Genomic DNA, 25037 nt, shown 5'->3' with positions numbered 1-25037 from the left:
GGGCACATCTGGGCTGCAGCACCTCAGCTGTGGCACAAGGGCCAAACTCAAACTAGTCCCAGACCTTCTGCCCAAGACCCAAGACATGCAAAGGCTTTCCAGCAGGGCAGAGACCTGCTGCTGTGGATGGCTGATGGCCATAGGAGGATGAAATGAGGGACCCGAAGGAGGGCAAGCCCTGGTGTTCCCAAGGCCAGAAGGAAACAGGCCTGGGCTGTGCCGCCCTGAGAGCAGAGGGCCTTTGTGGTGTTGGTGCAGCCCTGAGGGCCAGTGCTGGAGATGAGGCCGATCTCCAGGCAGGGGAAGGGGACTGCTGAAAATGTCCTTGGTATGGGCAACCTGTGATTCAGGGACACAGACAAAAAATCATTGGGTTGTGTCTGGATGGTACAATCAAAGAGGTGAATGAAGGATGGAGGTGATAAGCAGCAGAAATGTTTGCGAGCTGAACAACACAAGTGGAAACTCTTGTGTGATGTGCCTCATATCCATGCGTTGCCTGCCTCTACCGAATAGAGGTGGGACAGACCTTGGCTCTCTGAGAAGCAGTCACTTGCTCATAAGCACCACGTCTACCAGAGATGCCCTCAGGAGTGTCCTTTAAGTACCAGTTGTGAATGGCCAGAGCTGTCCTGTGGGTCCTGTGCTGCCCGTGTCAGCTGCATGCTGTAGTGGTGTTGGGCAGCATTGGCATCTCAGGTAGAACTGCAGGCCTGGAATTGGCTTTAAATGGAGCAGCTGCCCCGAATTTCATTAGGTAATATAGGAATGTCCATGAGCCAAATGCTGTTACAGTCCCTGGAGATGGAGGGAAAACCAGATGGAGAAGAGGGAGAGAGAGACTCAGCTCTCCCTGTGGCACAGTTCTCCATTGGGTCAGGTGGATGCCTCTACAGGCTGCCCTGAGCCTACTGAGGAGGGACAGGTTTAGTTGTCCTAAATGGGTGCATTTGCTGTCATTTCAGCTGGCCAAAGGCATCCCCCACCAGCCTCCAAGGGGATATCCCCATGTGCTGCCCTGTCCCTCATAGTACCTCCATGAGAGTTTGCAGATGCCTGCACGTACCTCTGCCCCCTGACATGTCACCAGGTGTTTGCAGCCCCCTGATTTCCTCCATCTCCATTAATGATCCTGGAGATGAAAAAAGGAGCACACCTGCAGCTGCCCATGTGGTGCACACCTGAAGTGAGGGCAGGCGAATCCCAGTTCCTATGTGCCTTGGGCAGGCATGGGTGTGAGCTGAGTGCCCTCCTAGCCACAGGATTAAAATCCAGCATGAGATGTCTTAACGGACTCTGCTGCCTGACTTTTTGGAGAAATGATCCTGCTGTCAAGAAGTGTGTGTGCCCAGGGGAGGGAGGGAAGCCCAGGGATCCCTTCAGGCTGTTTCCCAGCAGGTTCCCCTGCAGCCCCAGGGCCATGTGCTGGGAGCCTAGTGGGGGGCAGAGCAAGGGAGGCCTTGGGCTGGGCCTCTGCTGCTGAGCTGGGCCGGGCTCCTGGGCCCAAGGGGAGCTCCTGGCAAGCGGGCAGCGCTGCACAGAGACAGCTCTGCCCAGGAGCAGCTCCTCTGCACAGCGCAGCAGTCCTGGGGGCACTGCCTGCAGAGACACAGTGCTTAAAGGCAGGCAGAAGTGGCAGCATGCCCAGAGCTCACTGGGGAAGAAGACTTCCCAGCCCTGCACCCGGTAAGTCTCTGGCTGGAGGGCAATGCAGCCGCAGTTCGTGGAGGCAGGAGAAGCCGGGGGTGCAGGCAGGGGTGTCCAGGGCTGTGGTGCAGAGCAGGGTCCCTGCTGTGGCCCAGGGGCTGTGTGCCGGGGCAGGGCCTCTGCCGCCTGCCAGGCTCAGCACTCAGCCTGCCCGGGGAGCTGCCCAGGGCGCTGCGGGGAGAAGCTGTGGGTGGAAGGAGCCCCCCCTGGCAGGGCAGGGTCCTGCTGCTGGTGGGAGGCTGCTACCTGGGGCAGCCTGCTCACAGCTCCACAGTGCAAGCAGGATGTATCCACGGGGACTTTGAAAGAGCAGGGATAAAGGTGAGAATTCCTGTTCACTCTTAGCTTTCCAGACTCTCTGCTTACGTTTTTCTCTTCTTTGCCTCAGTGAGAAGAGAAATAAAGTCTGCTGTTTCAGGATAGGGGCTTTTCCATCTAAGACTTCACAAGCAGCATTACAAGGACCACAGCAAGTCCCTTTCCTGCCTCTCAACCCCTAGAATGCTCCACCACCACTCACGCAGTGTCAGCAGGGTCTGCGTGACCTGGGCTCTAGGACGTGACCCCACCGAGCTGCCCCTGGGCAGAGCCCTGCTGCCAGGAGGTGTCTGCAGGGCAGAGCTGAGCACCCAGCGGGTGGGATGGGGGCTGTGAGCTGCAGGCAGGAGGCGTGGGGACAGAGACCCAGCTGCAGGCAGGGAAAGCTGCAGGCAGTAGAGCCATGGGCAGGGAGTGAGAAGGAGCTGCTCCCAGCAGCAAGATGGGAGGGTGGATTTGGGCACTTGCCCTGCCAACACCTTCTTCATACAAACTGCTTAGTTTCTTTTCTCATCTAATAATAATATCATGAGATTCTTTTGACTAACTAGTCTTTTGGGTATGAGAATTTGTGTGCGGCTCAAAAACTGGTGATGATGTTCCTATCACTCAGATATGCTATGAATAAAAGGCATCCATGTTCCCTCCTAACTGTTGAGTCTCGGGAAAATGCTGTGTGTGGAGAAGGAGCTGACTCGCCCTTCAGGACACCACATCTAAGGAAATTTGACTCTTTACATGGGGCTTCTGCTGGGCTGCATATATCCTTGCAGAAGGCTCAGCTCTGCCCTAGCAACCCTGTGTTATCTAGCAGCCCCATGGAGAAGACATGTCAGTCCTAAGGCTGTAGAAATGTTGCTGAATGGTTGTATATGGGCAGCTGCTATGACCCTTCTGTGTCCGTGGTGAAAGGCAGAGAGCTAAGATCCTCCTCAGATATGATGATATGGGTGAGGGGTTAAGAGGTCTGCTCTTTGAAAATGGATTCCTGTGCTCTCAGCAGCATTAAGGCTCTATTCAGGGGAACACCTGAGTGTGACCTTTGCCTTTTGGGACCTCCAAGATTTCCATGGGTGGGCAGGACAAACACCAATGATATATACCTAAAAGGAACCTCTTAGATGAGGTGCAGAAACTTTAAAAAACACACTGGAGTCTGGATGGTGGGTTTTCACAAGAACAGAGAAAATAGTTTGATATCTCATCTGTATTTAATCCAAGAACAGCCCATGTTCTCATTTACCTAACTGTGGAGGGCAGGACTGCCTCCTCGAGAGCCCTTCTCATCCCAGTGGCGCCATCAACCAGCACCGACCACAGCTCATGAAAGGGACCTGCAAAGGTGTTCCTGAAAGGGGAGAGGCAGTCTGGGAGGTTTGTACAAGAAATGGAGTGGGTTTGATCACAGTGTTCTGTCCTAATGTTTTCCTGTTTTTTCCTCCTCATACAGCTCTCCATACCCAGATTACTTCGCTCACTCTGATCTCAAGGACAGAGTCATTGCCTCACAGGACCCACAAGATTTCACCTGGAGTGCAGCAGTAATGCCAAGGACTTCCAGAGTCCCCTGCTCCCAGCAGCACCCTCTGGCAGCACCAACTAGAACCAGCAAGGCAGCTGCGATATAGATTTTCCTGAAAGGGTAGCAGCAGTTTTGAGGTGTAACAAGAATTAAAGTACATTTTGCTCACATGGTCTAGCCTAACATTTTGCTTTATTTTCCTCCTCAGACTGGTCCCCAGGCCCAGAAGAGTCAAATGTCCAACAGCAGCTCCAGCACTGAGTTCCTCCTCCTGCCATTTGCAGACACACGGGAGCTGCAGCTCCTGCACTTCGCGCTCTTCCTGGGCATCTACCTGGCTGCCCTCCTGGGCAACGGCCTCATCCTCACCGCCGTAGCCTGTGACCACCGTCTTCACACCCCCATGTACTTCTTCCTCCTCAACCTTGCCCTCCTCGACCTGGGCTGCATCTCCACCACTGTCCCCAAAGCCATGGCCAATTCCCTCTGGGATACCAGGGCCATTTCCTACTCAGGATGTGCTGCACAGGTCTTTTTCTTCTTCTTTTTCTTTTCAGCAGAATATTATCTTCTCACTGTCATGTCCTATGACCGCTATGTTGCCATCTGCAAGCCCCTGCACTACGAGACCCTCCTGGGCAGCAGAGCTTGTGCCCAGATGGCAGCAGCTGCCTGGGGCAGTGGATTTCTCCATGCTGCGCTGCACACTGCTAATGTGTTTTCTCTGACACTTTGCCAAGGCAATGCTGTGGACCAGTTCTTCTGTGAAATCCCCGAGATCATCAAGCTCTCCTGCTCAAACTCCTACCTCAGGAAAGTTTGGATTATTATGGTTGGATTCTGTTTAGCGTCTGGGTGTTTTGTTTTCATTGTGCTGTCCTATGTGCAGATTTTCAGGGCTGTACTGAGGATGCCCTCTGAGCAGGGACAGTACAAAGCCTTTTCCACGTGTCTCCCTCACCTGGCAGTGGTCTCCCTGTTTCTCAGCATGACCATATTTGCCTACCTGAAGTCCCCCTCTATCTCACTGTCTCTGGACCTGGTGGTGGCAGTTCTGTACTCTGTTGTGCCACCAGCATTGAACCCCCTCATCTACAGCATGAGAAACAAGGAGCTTAAGAGTGCTGTTCGGAAAGTGTTTTCATGGATATTTCTGATTGGTGATAAATTTCCCCTGTATCTACACAAATGACTTCCCTTGCAGGCCTGCTCATTATTGAAATTGTTATCCTCAGTATCATTTGCATTTACTAATTTATTAGCAATATGTTTCTTTATTCATCGGCTATCTACTGAGGAATGAAACCGTTCTGTTTACTACTGAGGCTTTATAATATGTGTATAACAGCAGGCCAGAACAAACTCTGTGATAGGATCTGCCTAATAAAATTGTATCTCCCACTTCTTGAAGACGTGGTTCTTCTTTCAAAGCTGGTGCCAAGACCAGGGCTGAGCACCTGCTCCCTGAAAAGCCTGTTGCTCTATGGATAAGGGAAAGAAAAAGCTCATTTTGTGAGTTGTGAGAGACCAAGGGTAGGATTTAGGAGTAACCTGTTGGTGTCTGATGACAGCAGAAATGGTTAACAGTCACTGAGGTATATAGCCATGACTGTCCCACAAGTGTCAGGGCAGAGGACATCCTCCAGGAAATTAATGGGGAGCTGCCTGAAGAGCCTAGGTGTTCTCCCTGAGTATCATGTGTCTGGGGTGGTCAGTGACTGGAGCCCCACAAAGTGAGAGATCACTTCACCCAAGACGAAGTCACCATAGGGAGAATGCCAAATATAGATGTCCACGTGCACACAAGGACACTGCAATGCCTGGGGTATTCAGTGGGGGACCATCTGTCGTGGTTTAACCCGGCCGGCAGCTAAACACCACACAGCCGTTTGCTCACCCTCCCCCCTCTCTCTCTGGGATGGGGGAGAGAAACGGGAAAGTAAAGCCCATGAGTTGAGATAAAGACAGTTTAATAAGACAGGAAAATAATAATAATATCAATAATAATAACGATGATAGTAGTACTACTACTACTAATGTGTACAAATAAGTGATGCACAATGCAATTGCGCACCACCTGCTGACTGATGCCCAACCTAACCCTGAGCAGTCCGGCTCCCCTCCCCCAGCTAGCTACCCCTATATATTGTTTAGCATGACGTCAGATGGGATGGAATACCCCTTTGGCTAGTTTGGGTCACCTGTCCTGGGTCTGTCCCCTCCCAGCTCTTACTGCACCCCCAGCCTGCCCGTTGGCAGGACAGAGCAAAAGGCTGAGATGTCCTTGGCTTAGTATAAGCACTGCTCTGCAACAATTAAAGCATCGGGGTGTTATCAGCACTCTTCTCATCCTAAGCCAAAACACAGCATTCCACCAGCTACTAGGAAGAAAATTAATTCTGTCCTAACTGAAACCAGGACACCATCACACACAAGATGGGGAGTATGGAGAGGAATTGCTGTCATCTCTGAGGTATTACCATTGGGTGGATCTAGAAAGACAGCTTGAAACCTCTAGTGTCCTTGAAATGTTCCCTAGTCTTTCCGAGCACCTGCTACAACCATGGAACCCAGTGAGAGTGTTTGGCAGCAGTCCAGCTGGGTCTACTTCCCACCCTGTGCAGTGACGTCTGTTTGCTTCTGTCCTTCAGTTCCTATGGCCAGCATACATCCTTGAGACAGTTTCCCCCAAGCTGTATGTTGGTCCTTACCTCAAAAGTCACCACTGGACAAGGCTTCTCAGCTCATGTATACTTGAAGGACTGGAGTGAAGCTATGATCACAGAAAGAGCAACCCTTTGTCATGGTTCCGCTCGAGTGCGCAGATGAGCTCCACCACAGCCGCTCTCTCACTCCCCCTCCTCAAAGAGGAATGGGGAGAAAATACGATGAAAAGGGCTCTAAGGTTGAGATAAGGACAAGAAGATCATGCAGTAATTATTGTAACAGGAAAAACAGACTCGGCATAGGGAGATAGTAAAATTTATTTAAGACTTATTGCTTATTACTAACAAGCTAGAGAAGTGAGAAATAAAGAAAAGAAACCAAAAGCACCTTCCCCCCCCATCCACCCTCTTCCACCTCCTCTCCCCGAGTGGCACAGGGGAACGGGGGAATGGGGGTTATGGTCAGTCTACAGCACTTCTTCTCTGCCGCTCCTTCTTGGTCACTCTCGTCCCCTGTGCTGTGGGGTCCCACCCACGGGATACAGTCCTTGATGAACTGATCCAGTGTGGGCTTCCCACAGGCAGCAGCTCTTCCACAACTGCTCCAGATATGGGTCCGTACCACAGGGTCCATCCCTCAGGAGAAAACTGCTCCAACCTGGCTCCCCCACGGGCAGCAGCTCCTGCCGGGTCACCTGCTCCTGCGTGGTCTCCTCTCCACGGGCTACAGGTCCGGCCCAGAATCTGCTCTGGCAGGGGTCTTCCAAAGGCAGCAGCCTCTGTCGGTGCAGGGCCCCCTACTCCACTGTGGTCTCCTCCACGGGCTGCAGCGTGGAACCCTGCTCCACCGTGGTACTCCATTGGCTGCAGGGGGACATTCTGCTTCACCATGGTCCTCACCACAGGCCACAGGGGACTTCTGCTCTGGTGCCTGGAGCACCTCTTCCCGTCCTTCTGCACTGACCTTGGCCCCTGCAAGGCCGTTCTTCACTTCTCTCACTCTCCCAGCTGCTGTGTGGCGCAGCGTTTTTTTTTTCCCTGTCTTATATATGTTCTCACAGATGTGCAAAACAACATCACTTATTGGCTCGGCTCTGGTCAGCAGTGGGGCCCTTACCAAACATGGGGCAGCTTCCAGATCCTTCTCACAGAAACCACCCCTATGGCCCCCTGCTACCAAAACCTTGCCACATAAACCCACTACACCAGGGTGAAGAGCTGCCTGAGCTGCCCCTTGTGTCCCGTGGGGTTTGTGATGCACTCAATGACATCGCCATGTCTGCCTGCCTGCCACCGGGCAGTCAGGTCACTGCAGTAGGAATGGCATCACAACCTACCTCCCAGCCGTGTCACTGGGACCTTCCTCCACATGTCCCCTCTCCTCAGCTCCCAGCACTTCTGGGTTGGTTTCCTGATAGTTCAGGTGATGTAAAATTCTCGAATCCCAGACACTTGCCTGTCTCTCTCCCAGTTATCCATGTGTACACATCTAACTCTGTATATACATTTACCTTTACTTGCACATATAGCTGTAGTTACAGCTGGGGCTATACATATATATTTCACTATACAGACAGAAAATGTGAATATTTTCACCAGGAAAGGCAGATAGTACAGGTACAATTGGAGGAAATTTAGCTTTTTTTTTTTTTGCTTTTTTTTTTTTTTTTTTTTTTTTTTTCAGCTCTAACAGGCAGGAGAGGTTGACACATCACAGATTTTCTCTGTTCCAGGAATGAGGGGTGGCATGAGCAGTCCTGGGCAAGTGTTATAAATGAGGTCTCAACTCAATCTGAATTTTGTAATATTTATAAAACAAATATTTCTAAAAGGTATAAAAGGCAAGTAAACAGCGCTGGCTGTGTGGGGTGTCTACACTCCACCAACACGCACACACAAATATCAAACATTCTAAATATACAGAACATTGCTTTACATACTAAACATAAGTATGCCTATACATACGTACAATCAGGAAAGGTAACAAACAATCCTCTAAGTTCCATAACTTACTAAAATCGAGTACGCCTATACATATTCACGATCGCAAAAGGTAACAAACAATCCTTTAAGTTCCATGACTTAACAGTCTCCATTTTCCATTCCTTTTCTTGATTACTAACAAGTCTCCATTTTCCATTCCTTTTGAACAATATGTCTCGCTTTAGGTTGTCAAGGAACTGGGTCTTCAGGCCTTATGTATCCCATTCTTCCCAGATCGAAGAAAAGCATATCCACCTACTTTTCAAGGCCAATAGGCCTGGGTCAAAAGGCCCCCAGGTCACCCGGGGGGCGTAACAGCAAAAGCCTTCGATGGCTGTAGCAGCAGAGGGGCCGATGGAAACGTAGCAGTTGGATCAGTAAAGGAGCCCGCAGCTCCCTCACTATCTGGCAAGCCACACATTTGTGATTGTGGCTCCACATGGTTCTTTAAGGCCTCAGAGATTGCTGTCCAGGTGCCGAGCAATCCCACTGCAACCTTGTCATTTTTAGTTGCAGAGTCCCACACCTTGACATCAGTTTGGTCCCATATTTCAGGCTCATAAACTGTCCAATTGTTAAGAAGGAGAATTAGCTGTAAGGTTACCAGGACAGTCTTTGTTCCTAAGGGCGTATGATTCCCCATAATGCGCAACTGCTTACCAGTGAGAGGCAGTTGTGTGCACGGGTCCACTTCTCTCCAGCTCCAGGGCGCCTGTTTCCAGCGACTTTCTGTACGAGCTTCTCTGAGCACTTTGCTGAGTTTGGCCGAACCTATCTTCATGAGGCAATCAAAGTGCCTGTTCCTGTCCTGGTCTCCATTCTGCCAGCCTGTTCCTCTTCACTTATTTTTCCTGCTTCTTTATTGATGACGTAACTTCATCGCGTTGCCTTTTTTATCTTGAGGGCAGGCTCCCCTCTTATACCCTTCTCTGCACAGCAGTTTTTTTCAAAACAACTTTTTATTGGTCAAACAACTTTGAATGTAACAACAACAGCAAACACCCAGAAACATCCATGCCTTAATGGCTGGAGAAGAAGAAACCATTTGCAGAACAAGAAACTGGAGACTGCATGGAGTCTCCTGAATCACCCTTCTTTGTTCCCTCTAAACTCTTTTATATTCCTGATGGCCTCATCATTAAGAGTCTGGTGTTATCTCAATCATGGGGTTTTCCAACATCCATGGCCACATTCCCAGATCTCCCCCTTCTTTATTAATATCAACCATTTTCTCGACATGAATTACCACTCCATATATAACAGACCAGTGCCCTTGCTCTTTGAGCCATTCTTCAACAGTTTAGGTCTGCAAGAAGACTAGGGTTAAATAGAACATTTTAATGCTAGTGTTAAAGGCAGGGATCAGGGCGAGCAAGAGTGGAAGCATAATGGAAAGTGGCTATGGACTAAGTTTGGCTTTAAGGGATACTGTGGTCAAACATTACAGTAGTGTATTCTTCTCAGGGTGTTTAGTAGCATTTAGGTTTAGGGATTAATGTTACAGATTAGAATAGGTTAAGGGCCTCACACGACTGCTTTAAGTCAGTGTTATGGTGGGATCAACATTACCTGAACATTCTTACCTCTTCAAAATCATTATCTTCTGCTATCCAAGCTCCTCTTCCCTCCATCAAATCTCTCATCTCTCCTGGTCAGGCTTTCCTGACTTGCCCATATCAGCCATCTTCTTAGGGACAGCTTTTCGATGACTTTCATGAATTGGCTTTCATGAATTTAGAGTATCTGTCTCACCTCTGCTGGCTACTCCATGCCTGAGAAAGAACCAGCTCCTAAGCCAACATGGAGGAAGACACCAAGGCCTGTAAGAGCACCCTGCACAATGTGCCCAGCAGCTGTGCAACACCACAAAAGTGCACTTCTGGCCTACAAGTTTTGTTTCCAGAATGGTTTCTATGGACCCAGGGTAACTTCTTCCAGGCTCTCATGCAGGCTTTATGTTCCCCCAGGCATCTGGGAGGCAGTGGCCCCTTCTGTGTAGAAAACTGAAAGCAGCCCTCAAGAATGAATCAGGCAAAGCTGAAACATCTGACATGACAACAGCTATCCAAGACCTCTTCCTCTATGGGGCCTTCCAGGCACTTAGGAAGAGAGGATCTCACAAACTATGTGCAAAGCAGGTGCATCTGTTGGCCTATCACAGACACTGGCAGATGTGAGCCTAAAGGCATGGATCACAGCCAGGAGTCAAGGGATGACCTGTCAGCTGCTTCAGAAATACTCAACATGTACACACTGAATTGGAAATGGGACAAATAATGATATTTTATTGGGCAACAGCTAAATTAAAACTAAAAAATACTAGTGCTAACAATACTCAAAGACACAAACAAACAACAACAACAACAACAAAGAGAATATAGAAGAGAATATTGGTTCTCCCTATAATAAGTGACATTATGAATCATTTCCAGAAGATGATTGAAAAATAATTTCTTCTGAAACACATCAAGATATCAGTTTCCACAGTGCATATTTCAGTCCCTTATTCCTCATGCTATAGATGAAGGGATTCAATGCTGGAGGCACCACCGAGTACAGAACTGCCAACACATAGTCCAAGGATGGGGAAGAGACAGACGGGGGCTTCAGGTAGGCAAATATGATGGTGCTGACAAACAGGGAGACCACAACCAGGTGAGGGAGGCATGTGGAAAAGACTTTGAGCTGGCCCCGCTCAGAGGGCATCCTCAGCACAGCCCTGAAGATCTGAACATATGACACCACAATGAAAACAAAACAACCAAAGCCTAAAGAAAAGCTAAACACAAGTGCTCTGACTTCTCTGAGGTAGGAGTCTGCACATGAGAGCTTGAGGATCTGGGAGATTTCACAGAAGAACTGGTCCACAGCATTACCTTGGCAGAGGAGCACGGAAAATGTACTGGCCGTGTGCAGGACAGCATTGAGAAGCCCACTGCCCCAGGCAGCTGCTGCCATCTGGGCACAAGCTCTGCTGCCCAGGAGGCTTCCATAGTGCAGGGGCTTGCAGATGGCAACGTAGCGGTCATAGGACATGATGGTGAGAAGTGAATATTCCACGGACATAAAAAATACAAACAGAAACACCTGTGCAACACACCCATCATAAGTGATGGCCCTGTCGTCCCAGAGGGCATTGGCCATGGCTTTGGGGACAGTGGTGGAGATGCAGCCCAGGTCGAGGAGGGCGAGGTTGAGGAGGAAGAAGTACATGGGGGTGTGGAGACAGTGGTCACAGGCTACGGCGATGAGGATGAGGCCGTTGCCCAGGAGGGCAGCCAGGTAGATGCCCAGGAAGAGTGCGAAGTGCAGGAGCTGCAGCTCCCTTGTGTCTGCGAATGCCAGGAGGAGGAACTCACTCACAGAGCTGCTGTTGGCCATTTGCTGGTTTGGGTCATTTGGTCATGCCCAAGGAAGAGAAAGCACTGCCAAGTTACAGCAGACTTATCTGAGAAGCTATTGCAGAGTTAGTGAGAAAAGCTTATTCTATTTCTCAGCTTAAACCCCCCAATATACTTGTTCCCTTCCAGGAAGACATTTGGCAGGTCACTTTCAGGAGTTCTGATTCATGCTGCCTGAGGGTATCTCTGGGAGAAGGGGACTCTGCTGTAGGCAACAGAGGAATTAGTCCTGCCCTATAGTATGAGGTAAAGAGGAAAATATCTCAGATAAAATGTAGTGATGATATCAAAGAACCTTACCCCTTTGTTGCTCATAGTTCAACCAATTGCTGAGCAGGTCTTTGGGGATTTTTTTTTTTTAATTATTTTTTTTTTTTTCCTTCTTGTTCTCAATACCCCCCCAGCACTTAATGTCTTTTTCTAAGGCAGAAATCTTGGGCATTTCTGCTGCACTCCAAGTGAAATCCTGTGGATCTTCAGAGGCAAAGGGACCGTCCCTTTAGTGAAGAGTGTCCTTCAGGGAGGATGGCCAGTCTGTCCATCAGTGCTTGTCTGAGCTGCCCTGTGCTGGCATCTCTTTGAGCTGCAGGACAATTGCAATCAGGGTTTTACCTGAGAAGGACCTGAACACTGCTGAGAGCAGAGTAATCTAGGCTCAAAGTGCACATTTCCAGACACCTCACCCTGTTCCCATACTCCCCTTCCCCCAGGAACACCGAGGGCTCACTCCATGTGCATGTGAAATCCCCATCCCCAGCCAGACTGGAAACAAGAACAGCAGCAGCATGGTTAGGTGGAGAAGCAAGGAGGAATGGCACCGTGCTACTGCCAGGGGAGGCAAGGCCAGAGAGGGACAGACAGACACTCAGCAGATTGTCCTGTGCTGCAGCTCTGCCTGCAGAGGAGACTGCTCATGCTCGTTGCAAATACTGTATGTTCTGTTCTGGCATGAAGACACAAAGACAGGGCACTGGGCATCAGAGGGTTTGCAGCTCCCAAAGATCAGCTAGGATAAAACCTGAAAGGGCCACAAAGATGGTGTTGGTGCAGTCTGTGGGCTGAGGTGTGGAAAGGGACTTTATGAAGTTCATCATTGACACATTGATCTCTCAGTGCAATGCTCTAGGAGTCTCGGTCTCCTGTACAATCCCAACAACCCATTACCATGAAGCCTGCCTGCCTTCCACTGCAAGAATTTACAAGCACAGATTGCAGAAAAATTCTTACCCTTCGGGTAGCCCCTGCTTTGGTCTTCCTCTTGAAAAATCAATGCCATTCTCTAAAACATCTACTCTGTGCTGGAGAAACAGAAAGAGCTATCCTGAGAGAAGCTATCAGCCATCAGATGTGCCAGCTGTAGAAGACCCATCTGGAAACCCCATCTGCATTTCCCTGCTGCCAGAGACTCACGGTGTCAAGAGCCTGCAGATCTGTCCTGCCACACGCTGCCCTCTGTTGTTGCACTCCTCGTTGCCGCCAATCACTCTCTCCTTCTCTCCCGGTGCCACCTGCGGTCAGAGCCTGCGCTGTGCAGAGGAGCTGCTCCTGGGCAGAGCTGTCCCTTTGCCACACTGGCCGCTTGCCAGCAGCTCCCCTTGGGCCCAGGAGCCCAGCCCACCTCAGCAGCACAGCACCCGACCATGGCATCACTTGCTCTGTGCCATTGGGCTCCCTCGAGGTGTCCTCAAGGCCTCAGGGCTGACAGCTCCTGAAGTCATCGGGGTCTCTCCTGGGGTGTGGTGTTTGAAGCAGACTGAAGTCAGCAGCGACTGCTCCTTGCTCAACATGGGAGAGACTGATGTTAGAAGAGTGATTTGTGCTATTGATGTACAGTTGACAATATGTTGTGGTTTAACACATCTGGCAGCTGAGCACCACACAGCTGTTAGCTCACTGCCCCTACAGCTCCACAACTGTAAAGCTCATGGGTTGAGATGAAGACAGTTTAAAAGGACAGAAAAGGAAGAGATTAATAATAATAATAACAGCAACAATAACAACAATAATAATTAGGTGTACAAAGCAAGTGATGCACAATACAATTGCTCACCACCCAATGATCGATGCCCAGCCTGTCCTTGATCAGCGGTCCGCCCAGCCCTGGCCAGCCTGCATGGGAATCAAGTGTTGCGGTCCCTTGACATTTGTTTTAGGGTAAAACCAGCTTTCAGAAGGATTTGGATTCTTTCCTTCCCTTTCTCAAATACTTCTGCTCTGTTGCCCCACATGATGATGTCACCAAGGTATTGCAGGTGTTCAGGAGCTTCCCCCATTGCAGGGCAGTCTGGGTCAGTCCATGGTAAATGGTAGGGCCAATTGCTTTGTCCATCACCCCTTCCCTAGAGGGGGATCCCAGCTGCTTGGCTTCTCTGCCCTCTAATTCCAGGCTATTGGCCCTGTTGTCCCAGCACTGGAGCAGCCAAGTGACAATGTGCTCATCTAGATGATGACTGACATTTTTTCACAAATCTGGGATAGGGGTCTTGTGGTTACTGATGCTGTTCTGATCTCTTCCTCTTTGCCCTCCTTCTTCCTTGATGGCCCAACTTTGTCGAAGCATTCCTTGTCTTCTTCCTCCTTTCTTGTCTGCATAGGAGTTTCCTTTCTAAAAAAAAAAAAAAAAAAAAAAAAAAAGGTTTTTTTTCATCCATTTTTTTCTCTTGCATATAGGTGTAACCATTAGTGGCACAGGTTGGTTCTCTGGCCCAGCTATGGGGCCCATCAGAGGATCAGAGGGGCTGGAGTGGCTGCAGGGCCTGTCACAGGGGTTGGAGTGTCTGCAGGGCCCATCGCAGGATTTGCTGTGGCTGCAGGGCCTTTCAGAGGAATTGGAGTGGCAGCAGGAGCCGTCACACAGGCTGGACTTGTGGGAGGGCCTGTCACTGGACTTGGAGTAGCATTGACTGTGTCTTCTAAACATAGGAAAAACCCCATCTCTTTGCAGCGATTTGTGTCTTTTCACAACCCTTTTTCATGCATTTCACCATTTTTTTTAGGATTCTGCACTTGCTCAGGGGTGAAGTTCCAAAGCATTGGATGTGCCCACTGCTCTAGGTGCCTGCTAGTATCCTCCCATACTCCTAGCCTCTACTAAATCTCCTGCCTTGGGGCAGACTTCTGGATGGCACTCTCAAGTACTTGTTTAACCTTAAACAAAAGATGAAGCACATTCAGGAGACATCACAATAGGAACAGGCTGGTTTGACCATCCCCAGGATACCGAAAGCTTTGAAGCTATTGTAACTAGCCTGGAAGAGAAAGGGGAGGAGAAGGAGAAAGGGAGAGTGAAAAAGTTGTGAAAAGTGTCACCCCTTTGTCAGCTCCCTGTCCCTATCTACCAGCTCAGGGGCTGAGTACCAGGGCAACAACTGGCCTTGCTGCTAAAGACTGAGGCAAAGAAGGCATTAAATATCTCAGTCTTTTTCTCATCTATTGTCAAAATGTTTCCCTCCACATCCAATAAAGTATGAAGATTCTCCTTAATCCTCCCCTTCTTGTGTATTTCTAAAAACATTTTTATTGTCTTTGATGGTAACAGCCAGACTGATCTCCAGTTAGGCTTTGGCCCTTCTATTTTTCTCTCTGCAAAGCCTTCCAAGATTTAGGACAAAGCTCCAAACAAAATGACAGAAGGCATGAGAAGGAAGCACAGAAAAGGTGGACTCTGGCAGCCTTCCATGCTCAAGCCCTCTGTGAGTCTGTGCTGCAACTCCATTCAACTAGTTACCCCTGTATTGTCCAAACTCTCCTGCAACTGCCAATGCTGCTATCTTGTGAGAGACAGCACAATCAGGGTGAGCCATCTGCCTATAGACATTAACAGCTGACGCATTGGAACATCTGTCCAGGGGAACCTTGAGAAACAGCAGGATTTTGCCTACAGAAACCTCTTGACATTTTGAAGGAGAAAAGCCTAGTCCTGCAACAGAAGAACCCTACACATCGGGGCAGACTGGGACCCTGCTGAATGAGCTGTGCCTAGGAGGAAGAGGGCCTGGGCACCATGAGGGATGCCATACGAGCAGTGGTGCCTGCTCACCAGGAACCAGGCCAGCTTCCTACAGAGCTGCCTTACAAGGAACACGGCCACCAAGAAAATCTGAGTTGTCTTTCTCAGCTCAGATCCGGTGTGACATGACACGGACAAGGGTCTACAGCCAGCAGGGAAAGAGGTGTAAGTCTGGGAGTCCCTAGGGTATCCTGGTCTGGAGAGGAACAAGGACTTAGCAAGGCTGAAAGTCCCAACAAGACCAAGATATTTATCCCTGTGGCTATGGCTGTTGTCTCTGCCACTGTGGACTATGAGGAGACAGCTCATCATTAGAGCACCACGGTCTCATTGCTGATATTTTGGAATTGCCTGATCCTGTGCTTTTAGGAGGCAGCGCTTAAGACTGACCAGCACTGATGGACGCCAATGACTTCAAAAGCAGTTTCCCAGGGGACCTGTCTAACTAGTTCTCCAGGCAGCCTGAAGTCTGCTCTCCCCATATCCAGGACTGAAGTTTTGGTGGCAGTTTTCCTCCTGTCACCAAATATTATAAACTCAACAATTTCATGGTCATTATGACCAAGATGGCTGCCAATTGCCACATCTCCCACAAGACCCACTCTGTTCTCCAGCAACAGATCAAGGGGGGCACCTTTCCTAGTTGGCTCCCTTAGCACCTGAACCAAAAAGTGATCTTCAAGGTGCTTTAGGAACCTCCTGGACCTGCTTGTGTTGGCCATGTGGTAATCACAGTTGACGACTGGCAAGTTGAATTCCCCATCAGGACAAGGGCAACTGATCTTGAGGTATTAGCTCTTCAAAGAATAATTCATTGGTGTCATCATCGTGGCTGGGTGGTCTGAGTTATCAGACTCAGCTCAGATCCGGAGTGACACCACAGGCACAAGGGTCTGCAGCCAGCAGGGAAAGAGGTGCAGGTCTGGGAGTCCTTAGGACAGCCAGGTATGGAGAGGAGCAAGGGCTGTGGCAAGGCTGAAAGTCCCAGCAGGACCAGGGTCTTCATGTCCATGGCTCTGGCTGTTGTCTCTGCCACTGATGCCTATGAGGAGACAGCTTATCATTAAAGCACCAGGAGCCCCATTACATATTCTCCCCCTCCCACGAACCAGGCAGGGGTCATACCATTCTCCTGCACTTGGCCATGCACATCCCCATCCCCTAATGCCTCAGGAAGAGCCCAGAGAAATGTGAGAAGGGAAAGGATCTCCCTTCCTAGGAGCCAAGGGTCAAGGCTTGTCCTTTGTGCTTGGTGAAACACATCCATTTTTCCTATGCATCAGTGTCACCTTCACATTGCCTTTGTCTCCTTGTCCTCACTGCCTCCAAAGTTCTGCTCTAACGAGCTCCAGGGGAGACTATGTCAGTGCTGGCCCTCGGGGGGCACTCCAGGAAACTTGCATTTGACTTGGACTTCTTGAGAGATTTCTTCAGTTTTCTCTCAGTGCCTGAGGTTTGTGGGCTCATCACCAAAGCCCCTAGAGGGGTGATTCCAATGAATTGGGCTGGGCTTCTGCTGCTGACCTGGGCTGGGCTCCTGGGACAGAGAGAGCTCCTGGCAAGAGGGTCCTGGTGCAGAGAGACAGCTCTGCCCAGGAGCAGCTCCTCTGCACAGTACAGCAGGGCTGGGGACTCTAATTGCAGGTGGCACACGGGGAAGAGAGAACGAGAGAGGGGTTGGAGGCAGTTGAGAGTGGCAGGATGCTGAGAGCTGACTGGAGGAGAAATCTGCACAGCCCTTGACAAGGTAAGTCTCTGGCTGCAGGGCCATGCAGCTGCAGCTCCTGGAAGGGTCTCCTGCTGGGTCTTATTTCTGGGAGGGCAGTGGGCAATGCAGTAGGCTTTGAGAGCCCTGCTGGATTGCACTGCGAGGTGAGAAAGTCTGGCAGGAGCCCCTTGGAGTGCCCTAACCCAGGTGCCCCCTGTCAGCCCAGAACACCCTGCCCTGGCTGCCCATGCCGGGCTCTCTGTCAGCTGCTACCGTAGCTCCTGCAGCCATGGAGGTGCCTCTTGGCCATGCCCTGCTGGTGGCAGGGTGCTGCAGGGCAGTGCTGAGCACAGCCTTGTGGGATGGGGTCTGTGAACATAGGCAGGGAGAAAGAAGAGGTGGGCGCAGAGCAGCAGCTCTCGGCAGGGACAGCTGCAGGCAGCAGAGAGAGGGGCAGGTGGCCAGAAGGAGCTGTTGGCAGAAACACCATGGCAGTGGGGGATTCGGGCACCTTGCAGCCATGCCCTGCAGTGCAGACCCCTTCCCCTGGAGCAGCCCCTCCATGGCCTCCTCAGCGCATGCAGGGGCTATGTGGCAGGCATGGCCAGCATAGCAGGCAGAGCCCAGACGAGGAGAAGCTCCCAAGCTCCATCTGCCTTGCTGTCTCTTTCCTTCCTTGGCAGCCATATCCAGTTTCTTCTCATGGAAATACCTGAGCAGGATGGTCTTGAAACTCAGAGGTGTGGCAAAGGACAACTGAGGACAACTGAGAACTGGTCTGATGGGCAAAGCTGCACTGCTCAGTCTTCATCAAGGGACAGTCTGTTTGCCTCCTGGCACCCATAGGATTTCACCAGGAGTGTAGAGGAAATGTCAGGGAGTTCAAGTTCTCTCCTAAGCGTGAAAAGGGTAATTGATAAAAGAAAATAAAAGAAAAAAGAAAAAAAAAAAGGCAAACAAAATCCCTGCCGTTCTGCTCTGCATTGAGATGAGTTGTTTGCAACAACACTACAAAGCGCATGGATGTGACAAGTGGACGGCACCTCAGTTTCCCCCATGTTCCTGCTTCCCTCCTGCGGCACAGCGGGAAGGACTCCTCTGGAGCCCACAGCAGCCCCTGCTCCCAGTGCCACTCTCAGACAGCACGTGCTGCAGCTTAATCAAGAGACCTGCAGAAAGGCTGTCCTGCAAAGAAAGAGGCTCTTTTTGGGGGTGCTCTTAAGACTTGCAGTAGGTTATCCTGAGAGAAGTCTTGTCTAACTTTGTTCTACTTTCCCCTCTTCACAGATGACACTGAAATTCAGAAAATGCCGAACATCAGCTCTGTGAGTGAGTTCCTCCTCCTGCCATTTGCAGACACACGGGAGCTGCAGCTCCTGCACTTCGCGCTCTTCCTGGGCATCTACTTGGCTGCCCTCCTGGGCAACGGCCTCATCCTCACCGCTGTAGCCTTCGACCACTGCCTCCACACCCCCATGTACTTTTTCCTCCTCAACCTTGCCCTCCTCAACCTGGGATCCATTTCCACCACTGTGCCCAAAGCTATGGCCAATGCCCTCTGGGACACCAGGGCCATCTCCTATGAAGGATGTGCTGCACAGGTCTTTTTCTTTCTCTTCTTTATAGCAGCTGAATATTCTGTTCTTACCATCATGGCCTACGACTGCTACGTGGCCATCTGCAAGCCCCTGCACTACGGGACCCTCCTGGGCAGCAGAGCTTGTGCCAAGATGGCAGCAGCTGCCTGGGGCAGTGGCTTTCTTGATGCTGTCCTGCACACAGTTAATACATTTTCCCTGCCCCTCTGCCGAGGTAATGAGCTTGATCAGTTCTTCTGTGAGCTTCCTCAAATCCTCAAGCTGTCCTGCTCAGAGTCATTCCTCAGGGAGGTTGAGCTCATTGTAGTTAGTGTCTGTTTAGCATTTGGCTGTTTTGTTTTCATTGTGCTGTCCTATCTGCAGATTTTCAGGGCCGTGCTGAAGATCCCCTCTGAGCAGAGCCAGCACAAAGTCTTTTCCACGTGCCTCCCTCACCTTGCAGTGGTCTCCCTATTTATCAGCACTGGCATGTTTGCTTACCTGAAGCCCCCCTCCATCTCCTCCCCATCCCTGAACCTGGTTGTGGCAGTTCTGTACTCAGTGGTTCCTGCAGCCATGAATCCCCTCATCTACAGCATGAGAAACAAGGAGCTTAAGGATGCATTGAGGAAACTCTTTGGATATATGTTTCTTCACCATTAATAACGGGCCCAAAGTCTGAACAGTCCTAACTCAATTTTTATTTTTTTTTCTGAATATGTGTTAGAGCAGTCTTACTTTTGTACTATTTTCTGAACCTTGTGATTTTCATTCAGAGATGCTATTCTTAGTATCCTGTGTTCTATTTTATTTTTGAACCAAGTATGTCATGTACTTATGGAACTGGGCTTCCTGTTCAGATAAAGAGAGCAAAGAATCCAGCAGAAATGCATTGGTCTCAGCTTCCGTCCCTTCCCATCTTTTTTGGAGCTGGGGGAGCAACCCCAGCACGCAGTAGGGGCTCAGGACCAACAGCCCAGCTGCCACATGGAGGAGCAGCACTGGTGGCCCTTGGGGCTGTCGCTCACTGCCCACTGGGCTCTGCCTCTCTGCTACCTTCAGGTCGGGTCTGCTGCTTCCCTGGAGCCATGGCCATGGCCAGCAGCAGGACCTGGTCTTTTCACATCTACTCTCTTCAGGCTTCTACATTGTTCTCTTGTACTCTTGTCTTTGTGTTAGCCCTCAGATTTCATGTACCTTGGTGACAGTCTTGTAATCTCTACAGTGGCATCTCTGCAATATCTCTGAACACCTCTTGCAAACCTGGTTTCAGAAATACACCCAAGGAGCTGCTTCCTGAAAAGACCTCTTGCTTTTCTGGGCCTCACAATGGATCAGAGCCCCAGAGTCATCAGTGAAGGACCAAGGGCTGGACTGGGAGCTGCCTTCTTGCTTGCCTATGGCCCAGCAAACAATAACTGGCCTTTGACTTATCTGCTTGGGATTGTCCCACTTGTGCTGGGGATGATTGCAAATGGCATCATGAAGAGGAATTCAGATGTGCAAGGAGATGTCAGCTCATCTCCAGGGACAGTGTGTGAGTATGGGTTGGTAGAGAGTCATCTAATGAGTGATGATACAATGTAGAGAGTTCCAAAGGAAAAGCTGAACCTGAGGAGCCGATGGGTTAAGAAGGGCTCTGCCATGCCTGCAGGGATTGTGAGGAGCCAGCAGGCAAAGGCACCAAAGAGTCAACTGTGGTTCAGGACAGCTTCTTTGAAAGCTCCTGAATTGGATCTAATACACCACTTGCCTGCCCTTTCATCACTTAGAGATACCCCACGGCCCTGCCAAGCACTGCCCTGTGCTGCTGAGACACCAGGGCAGATGGAAAGGGGCTCAGCAGCAGAGAGCCCCACTGACTTGGGTCTGCTGCCCACCCTGAGCAGCATGGGCACTGGAGAATCCCCTGGGGGTCCCAGGGCATCACAGCTCCCTGGCTTTACAGAGCAGCACCACCAGCTCGGGGCTCGGTGGGGTGCACGGGGAGGGAAGCAGCAACAGCAGGACAGGCCAGCACGGACACACTGCCCTGGACAAGGCTCTCTGGGAGCAGGGATAGCCCTGGGGAAGAGCAGCGCAGCATTTCTGGGCATACCCAGAGGCATAAAGGAGAAAGCTTTTTCTGCAGGCCCCTGTTTGGGGCAGGCTGCTCTATGCCTGGGCCAGGCCTCTTGTGCTGGCCTGGGGAGTGGGGCTGGCCCTGCAGGGCACAGGCACTCTGTGCTGGGGATCTCCCAGGAAAGAGAGCAGGGTTCCTGCAGCTTCATGGATCTCCATCTCCTGAGCCTTGGCTGGCCCCAGCCCGGGGGCTGCTGGGGAGGCCCAGAGCCACCTTTGTCCCAACAGCTGTGGTGCCTTGCGAGGGGCTGGGGCTGTGGTGGCTGTGCCCAGAGCCCTGCAGCAGCCTGCGGAGGGCACTGCCCTGGGCTGCTGGGCCAGGCTGGGCTGGGGAGAGGGCAGGGAGCTGGGGAGAGGTGGGCAGGAGCTGGGCTGGACTGGGCAGTGCCTGGCAGAGGGCAACAGCAGCATCAGGGAGCGGTGGCAGCATGCATGGGAGGGCTCCCAGCAGGGCTTGGTGCTGCGGAGCCAGGGCTGCACGAATGGAGCCCAGAGCTGCAGGGGCAGGGGAGAGGAGGCTGCTCTGGGCCCTTGCTGGCCTGGGCAGAGCAGGAAGGGGGCCCAGGGCATTCATCCCCTCACCGCAGCCTGCCAGGACCTGCAAGGTGGTCATGGAGTGTCCAGGGCCAGGCTCTGCACTGTGGCCACGAGCCCTGCCTGCCCTCCTCCTGCCATGCTCTGTGCCCTGACTGCAGCAGAGGGGACCCCCAGCCAGCCCCTGCATGCGGCTCTGCCACCCACCTCGCCCCAGCCCTCTCCAGTGCCCTCCTTGCTGCTCTTTGATGCAATCCAAGACCTCCCAGTGCATGCCGGCCAGCACATCTGCTGAAGGCCAGCGCTGATTGCTACAGGAGTAGGGAGCTCAACATGGCCCTTGCAGCCCCCTGCCCTAGGCCTGCTTCTCCCCTTGGCCTCACTGCTGGTCTTGTCTCTGCTGGCAGAAGCGCTCTTGGCATGAGCTTCCTGGCCTCCCCTCGCCTTTACAGAGCTGCTGCCCACTCAGGCTGCTGACACAAAGGTGTCTTCATAAGCAGCACCACCCCTTGGGCTGCTTCTCCTGGCCTCCCCCACCCCACTGCCTTGACTCCTTGTCTCTGCTGGGCCCCACCGTCCACACCCAAATGTGTCCGTTGGCTGGCAGCTCCCTCCCCCTGTCCTGTGTGATGACTGAGCCATAGGACATACTGCCTTTAGGTGTTGTAGTGTTTGTAAATCCACATTGGTGATGGCACAAAAAGACAGTTCCTTCACCAGTGCTCTACATCCTTCTTCATGTTAGGCCACAACTGAATGTCCTTCGCTATTTTTAGTGTGTTTTCTCTATCTCACAGTTGAAATGGATTAGGTCTCCTTGATTAGTATGATTAGTCTGATTAGTTGATTAGTCTTCTGCCACTACAGCACAATATGTATGACTTACTCTGTGCATTGACCTGATGGGTCATTTCACATTTTTTTCTTTCATACCCATAATTTGAAGGGGACAATTACCCAAAGAGGGGCAAGCTGATGGGTTCTGTCTCAGCCATTTGAAGTGTCCTGTTCTTGAGTCTTGCAGCCTGAATTTGCCACAGATGACCCAGGATGGTAAATGGATGTTCAGCTGTCTACTAGGAACAAAAGAGAGTATCTTGAGTTCCCAATGGCCATTTCCACTTTGGGTTAATCCTGAGAACAAAGTGGACGGGGGTGTTCTTTCTGAAGGAGTTTCCTGTTCTGGCCTGGGCTGCAGTTACAGGGACAAAGACCACTGCTGGCTATGCAGGTGCTCTGGTATCTCATCTCCACCTGGCTCCATCTGAATCCTCCAAAGGGCTCTGGTGTCTTGCATGTCCTGGTTGCTTATGTTCAGAATGCAAAGCTCTGCCTGAATACCCAGTAATTTTTTTAATACTTAAGTAATAGAGTAACTACTCATAACTTCGAATGGTTCAGTTCTTTCCATAAAACATCACACACAAAGTGCAATAACTATTATGAAGAAATGTAATTTTCAGGATGTATATTCATCACAAGAGAGAAAATTCTGAAGTTCACCTGTACTCACAAGGATCACCCGTACGCACAAGGATCATTGAGTCCAACTCCTGGCTTCACACAGGAAGTTGCCTTGTTTCCTTGTGAAACAAGCTGACTTTATCTCTCTTGTTCCTTCTCATGTATACCTACGACTGATACAGGCACAGTCTGGTTCTCTGCTCCATTTGCAGGGATTGGAGTTGTGTAGATTGCAACTCAGTAAGCACAGGGCCAAGCCCCAGCACATTGCACTGATTTGTCTCTTTGGAACTGCCAGGGTGATGACACTCCTTTTGCAAGCATTCTGCCATTTTTTTAGGTTTCTGCACTTGTTCATGGATGAAATAACAAAGCATTGGAGGTGCCCACAGTTCTAGGTGCCTGCCCATATCCTCTCACACTCCCTGCCACTCACAGCTATCCTGCACATCTTTGTGTGGCATTCTGAAATAGTTTTCCCTAACCTTAAACAAAACCTGAAATGCATTCAGGAGACATACCAATAGGAACAGACTGGTTTGAACATCCAAAGGATATTTAAAGTTTCAAAGAGCTATTGTAGCTAGCCTGGAGGAGAAAGGGGCAGGTAAAGAGAAAGGGAAAGGGAAGAAGTGGGGAAGTTTCCCCCCTCATCCCTCCAATTCATTGGCTCCCCGAGGAGAAAAGATAGAGACTGTTAATTATGAATAGTATCTGAGAGAAGGTTCCACGAGCATGAAGGTGACAGCAATGCTGAGTACAACTACCAGATTAATCTCATGACCAGTTCTTTTATCATAACATAAGGCAGTGTTAGTCAGTAAACTAATAACCATAAACCAGCCCCCACAAAGTATAAACAGCACAACAGGGAACACACACAGTATGTAATGTGCTATCCAACACAGTTTTGAGGCCAAACACAACTACTACACTGAGGTTAAAAATAAATAAATAAATAAAATATACATTGTGGTCAGCAACTATGAAGGTGATGTAATGCTTGTAACAGTTTTTGTTGTTGTTGTTGTTGTTGTTGTTTTTTGTTTGTTTGTTTGTTTGTTTGTTTGTTGTTTTTAACACAACACAGTCATATCTGTCATTATCTCAATCCTTTGGGCCCCATGCCGGATCCATTCAGGAAGGAGGGCATCCCATGAGAGGGATGCAGAGGCAGAGGTTGACTGTCAAGGAGCAGTGGAAAAAAGTGTCATAGACTGACTGCAATCCCCATTGCCCTGCACCATACAGGGGAAGGAGATATAAGAGTGTGGATAGGGGGAATTGTGTTTTTAGTTTGCTTGTAGTTCCTCAAGGTTGTAGTCCACTGGTGATAGGCAATAAATTATATTAATCTGCCTATGCTAAGTCTGTCTTGCCTGTAATGATAATTGGTGCCCATGATGGTATTTGGTGGGTGACCTCCTGTTCTACCTAAACGCTTGAGCTCTTTTCATCATATTTTCTCCCCCTTTTCCTTGTAGGTGGAGAAGTTTAAGAGCACTTGCCATGGAGTTCACCTGCATAGCCGGGTAAAACCACCACAGTACCAATATGGGAAGGGTTCAGCACCAGGGACTTGCCCTGGAGGACATGCTCTGTCAGCCTGGCTGCACAGCAGGGAAAGAAGAGAGGTTCCTCTGAAGGAGAGCAGTAGAAGAGGAAGTCTTGATTTCCAACTCAGGTATTTCTGGAACAGTCCTGAGAGGCCTGTGGGAGCTGCAGGACAGTCCTAGCATCAGGACCCAGGAGTCCTGGCTGCCACATTGTCCCCTGAGCCTAGCAGGACTCTCAACAGGGCTCTCACAGCAGCCACCAGCTCTGTCCAGCACCACCACAACCCCCCAGCCCAGGACCTGCAGCTTTGGACAGCTGACAGCCACTGGGCCACCCCTTGTGAAGGGGCTCTTGACATGGTGACCTTTGTAGGAGAGATGCAGGCGCACTGGGAACAGGAAAGTCAGGCCAGAGGCAATGGTCACCCTCCAGCAGCCCTCCATCTTGCTTGCTGCTGTCCCTAAGCTCAG

The 25037-nt window shown here is 50.6% G+C and overlaps 2 protein-coding genes across 2 annotated transcripts; both read left to right on the top strand.

Annotated features, from left to right (window-relative positions):
- The first annotated feature begins 1174 nt into the window (after positions 1–1174).
- Positions 1175–5154, top strand: LOC113842048 (olfactory receptor 14C36-like). Its single transcript, XM_072029575.1, has 3 exons — positions 1175–1686; positions 3476–3667; positions 3756–5154. The coding sequence occupies exon 3, from the start codon at positions 3783–3785 to the stop codon at positions 4737–4739; it is 957 nt and encodes a 318-aa protein (XP_071885676.1). The 5' UTR covers positions 1175–1686; positions 3476–3667; positions 3756–3782; the 3' UTR covers positions 4740–5154.
- A 13467-nt stretch (positions 5155–18621) lies between these two features.
- On the top strand, positions 18622–19554 carry LOC139999938 (olfactory receptor 14C36-like). The gene has a single exon (XM_072029609.1). It carries the CDS (start codon positions 18622–18624, stop codon positions 19552–19554), a length of 933 nt encoding a protein of 310 aa, XP_071885710.1.
- The last annotated feature ends 5483 nt before the right edge of the window (positions 19555–25037 follow it).

The sequence above is a fragment of the Anas platyrhynchos genome, chromosome 30 (genome assembly GCF_047663525.1).
Source record: "Anas platyrhynchos isolate ZD024472 breed Pekin duck chromosome 30, IASCAAS_PekinDuck_T2T, whole genome shotgun sequence".
Taxonomy (NCBI): domain Eukaryota; kingdom Metazoa; phylum Chordata; class Aves; order Anseriformes; family Anatidae; genus Anas; species Anas platyrhynchos.
The sequence above is the reverse complement of the archived record's forward strand: the minus strand, read 5'-3'. Positions and strand labels throughout refer to the sequence as shown.

Bases quoted from the DNA above. Each gene is read 5' to 3' on its own strand.
- LOC139999938 (XM_072029609.1), top strand. From the start codon at position 18,622: ATGCCGAACATCAGCTCTGTGAGTGAGTTCCTCCTCCTGCCATTTGCA.
- LOC113842048 (XM_072029575.1), top strand. From the start codon at position 3,783: ATGTCCAACAGCAGCTCCAGCACTGAGTTCCTCCTCCTGCCATTTGCA.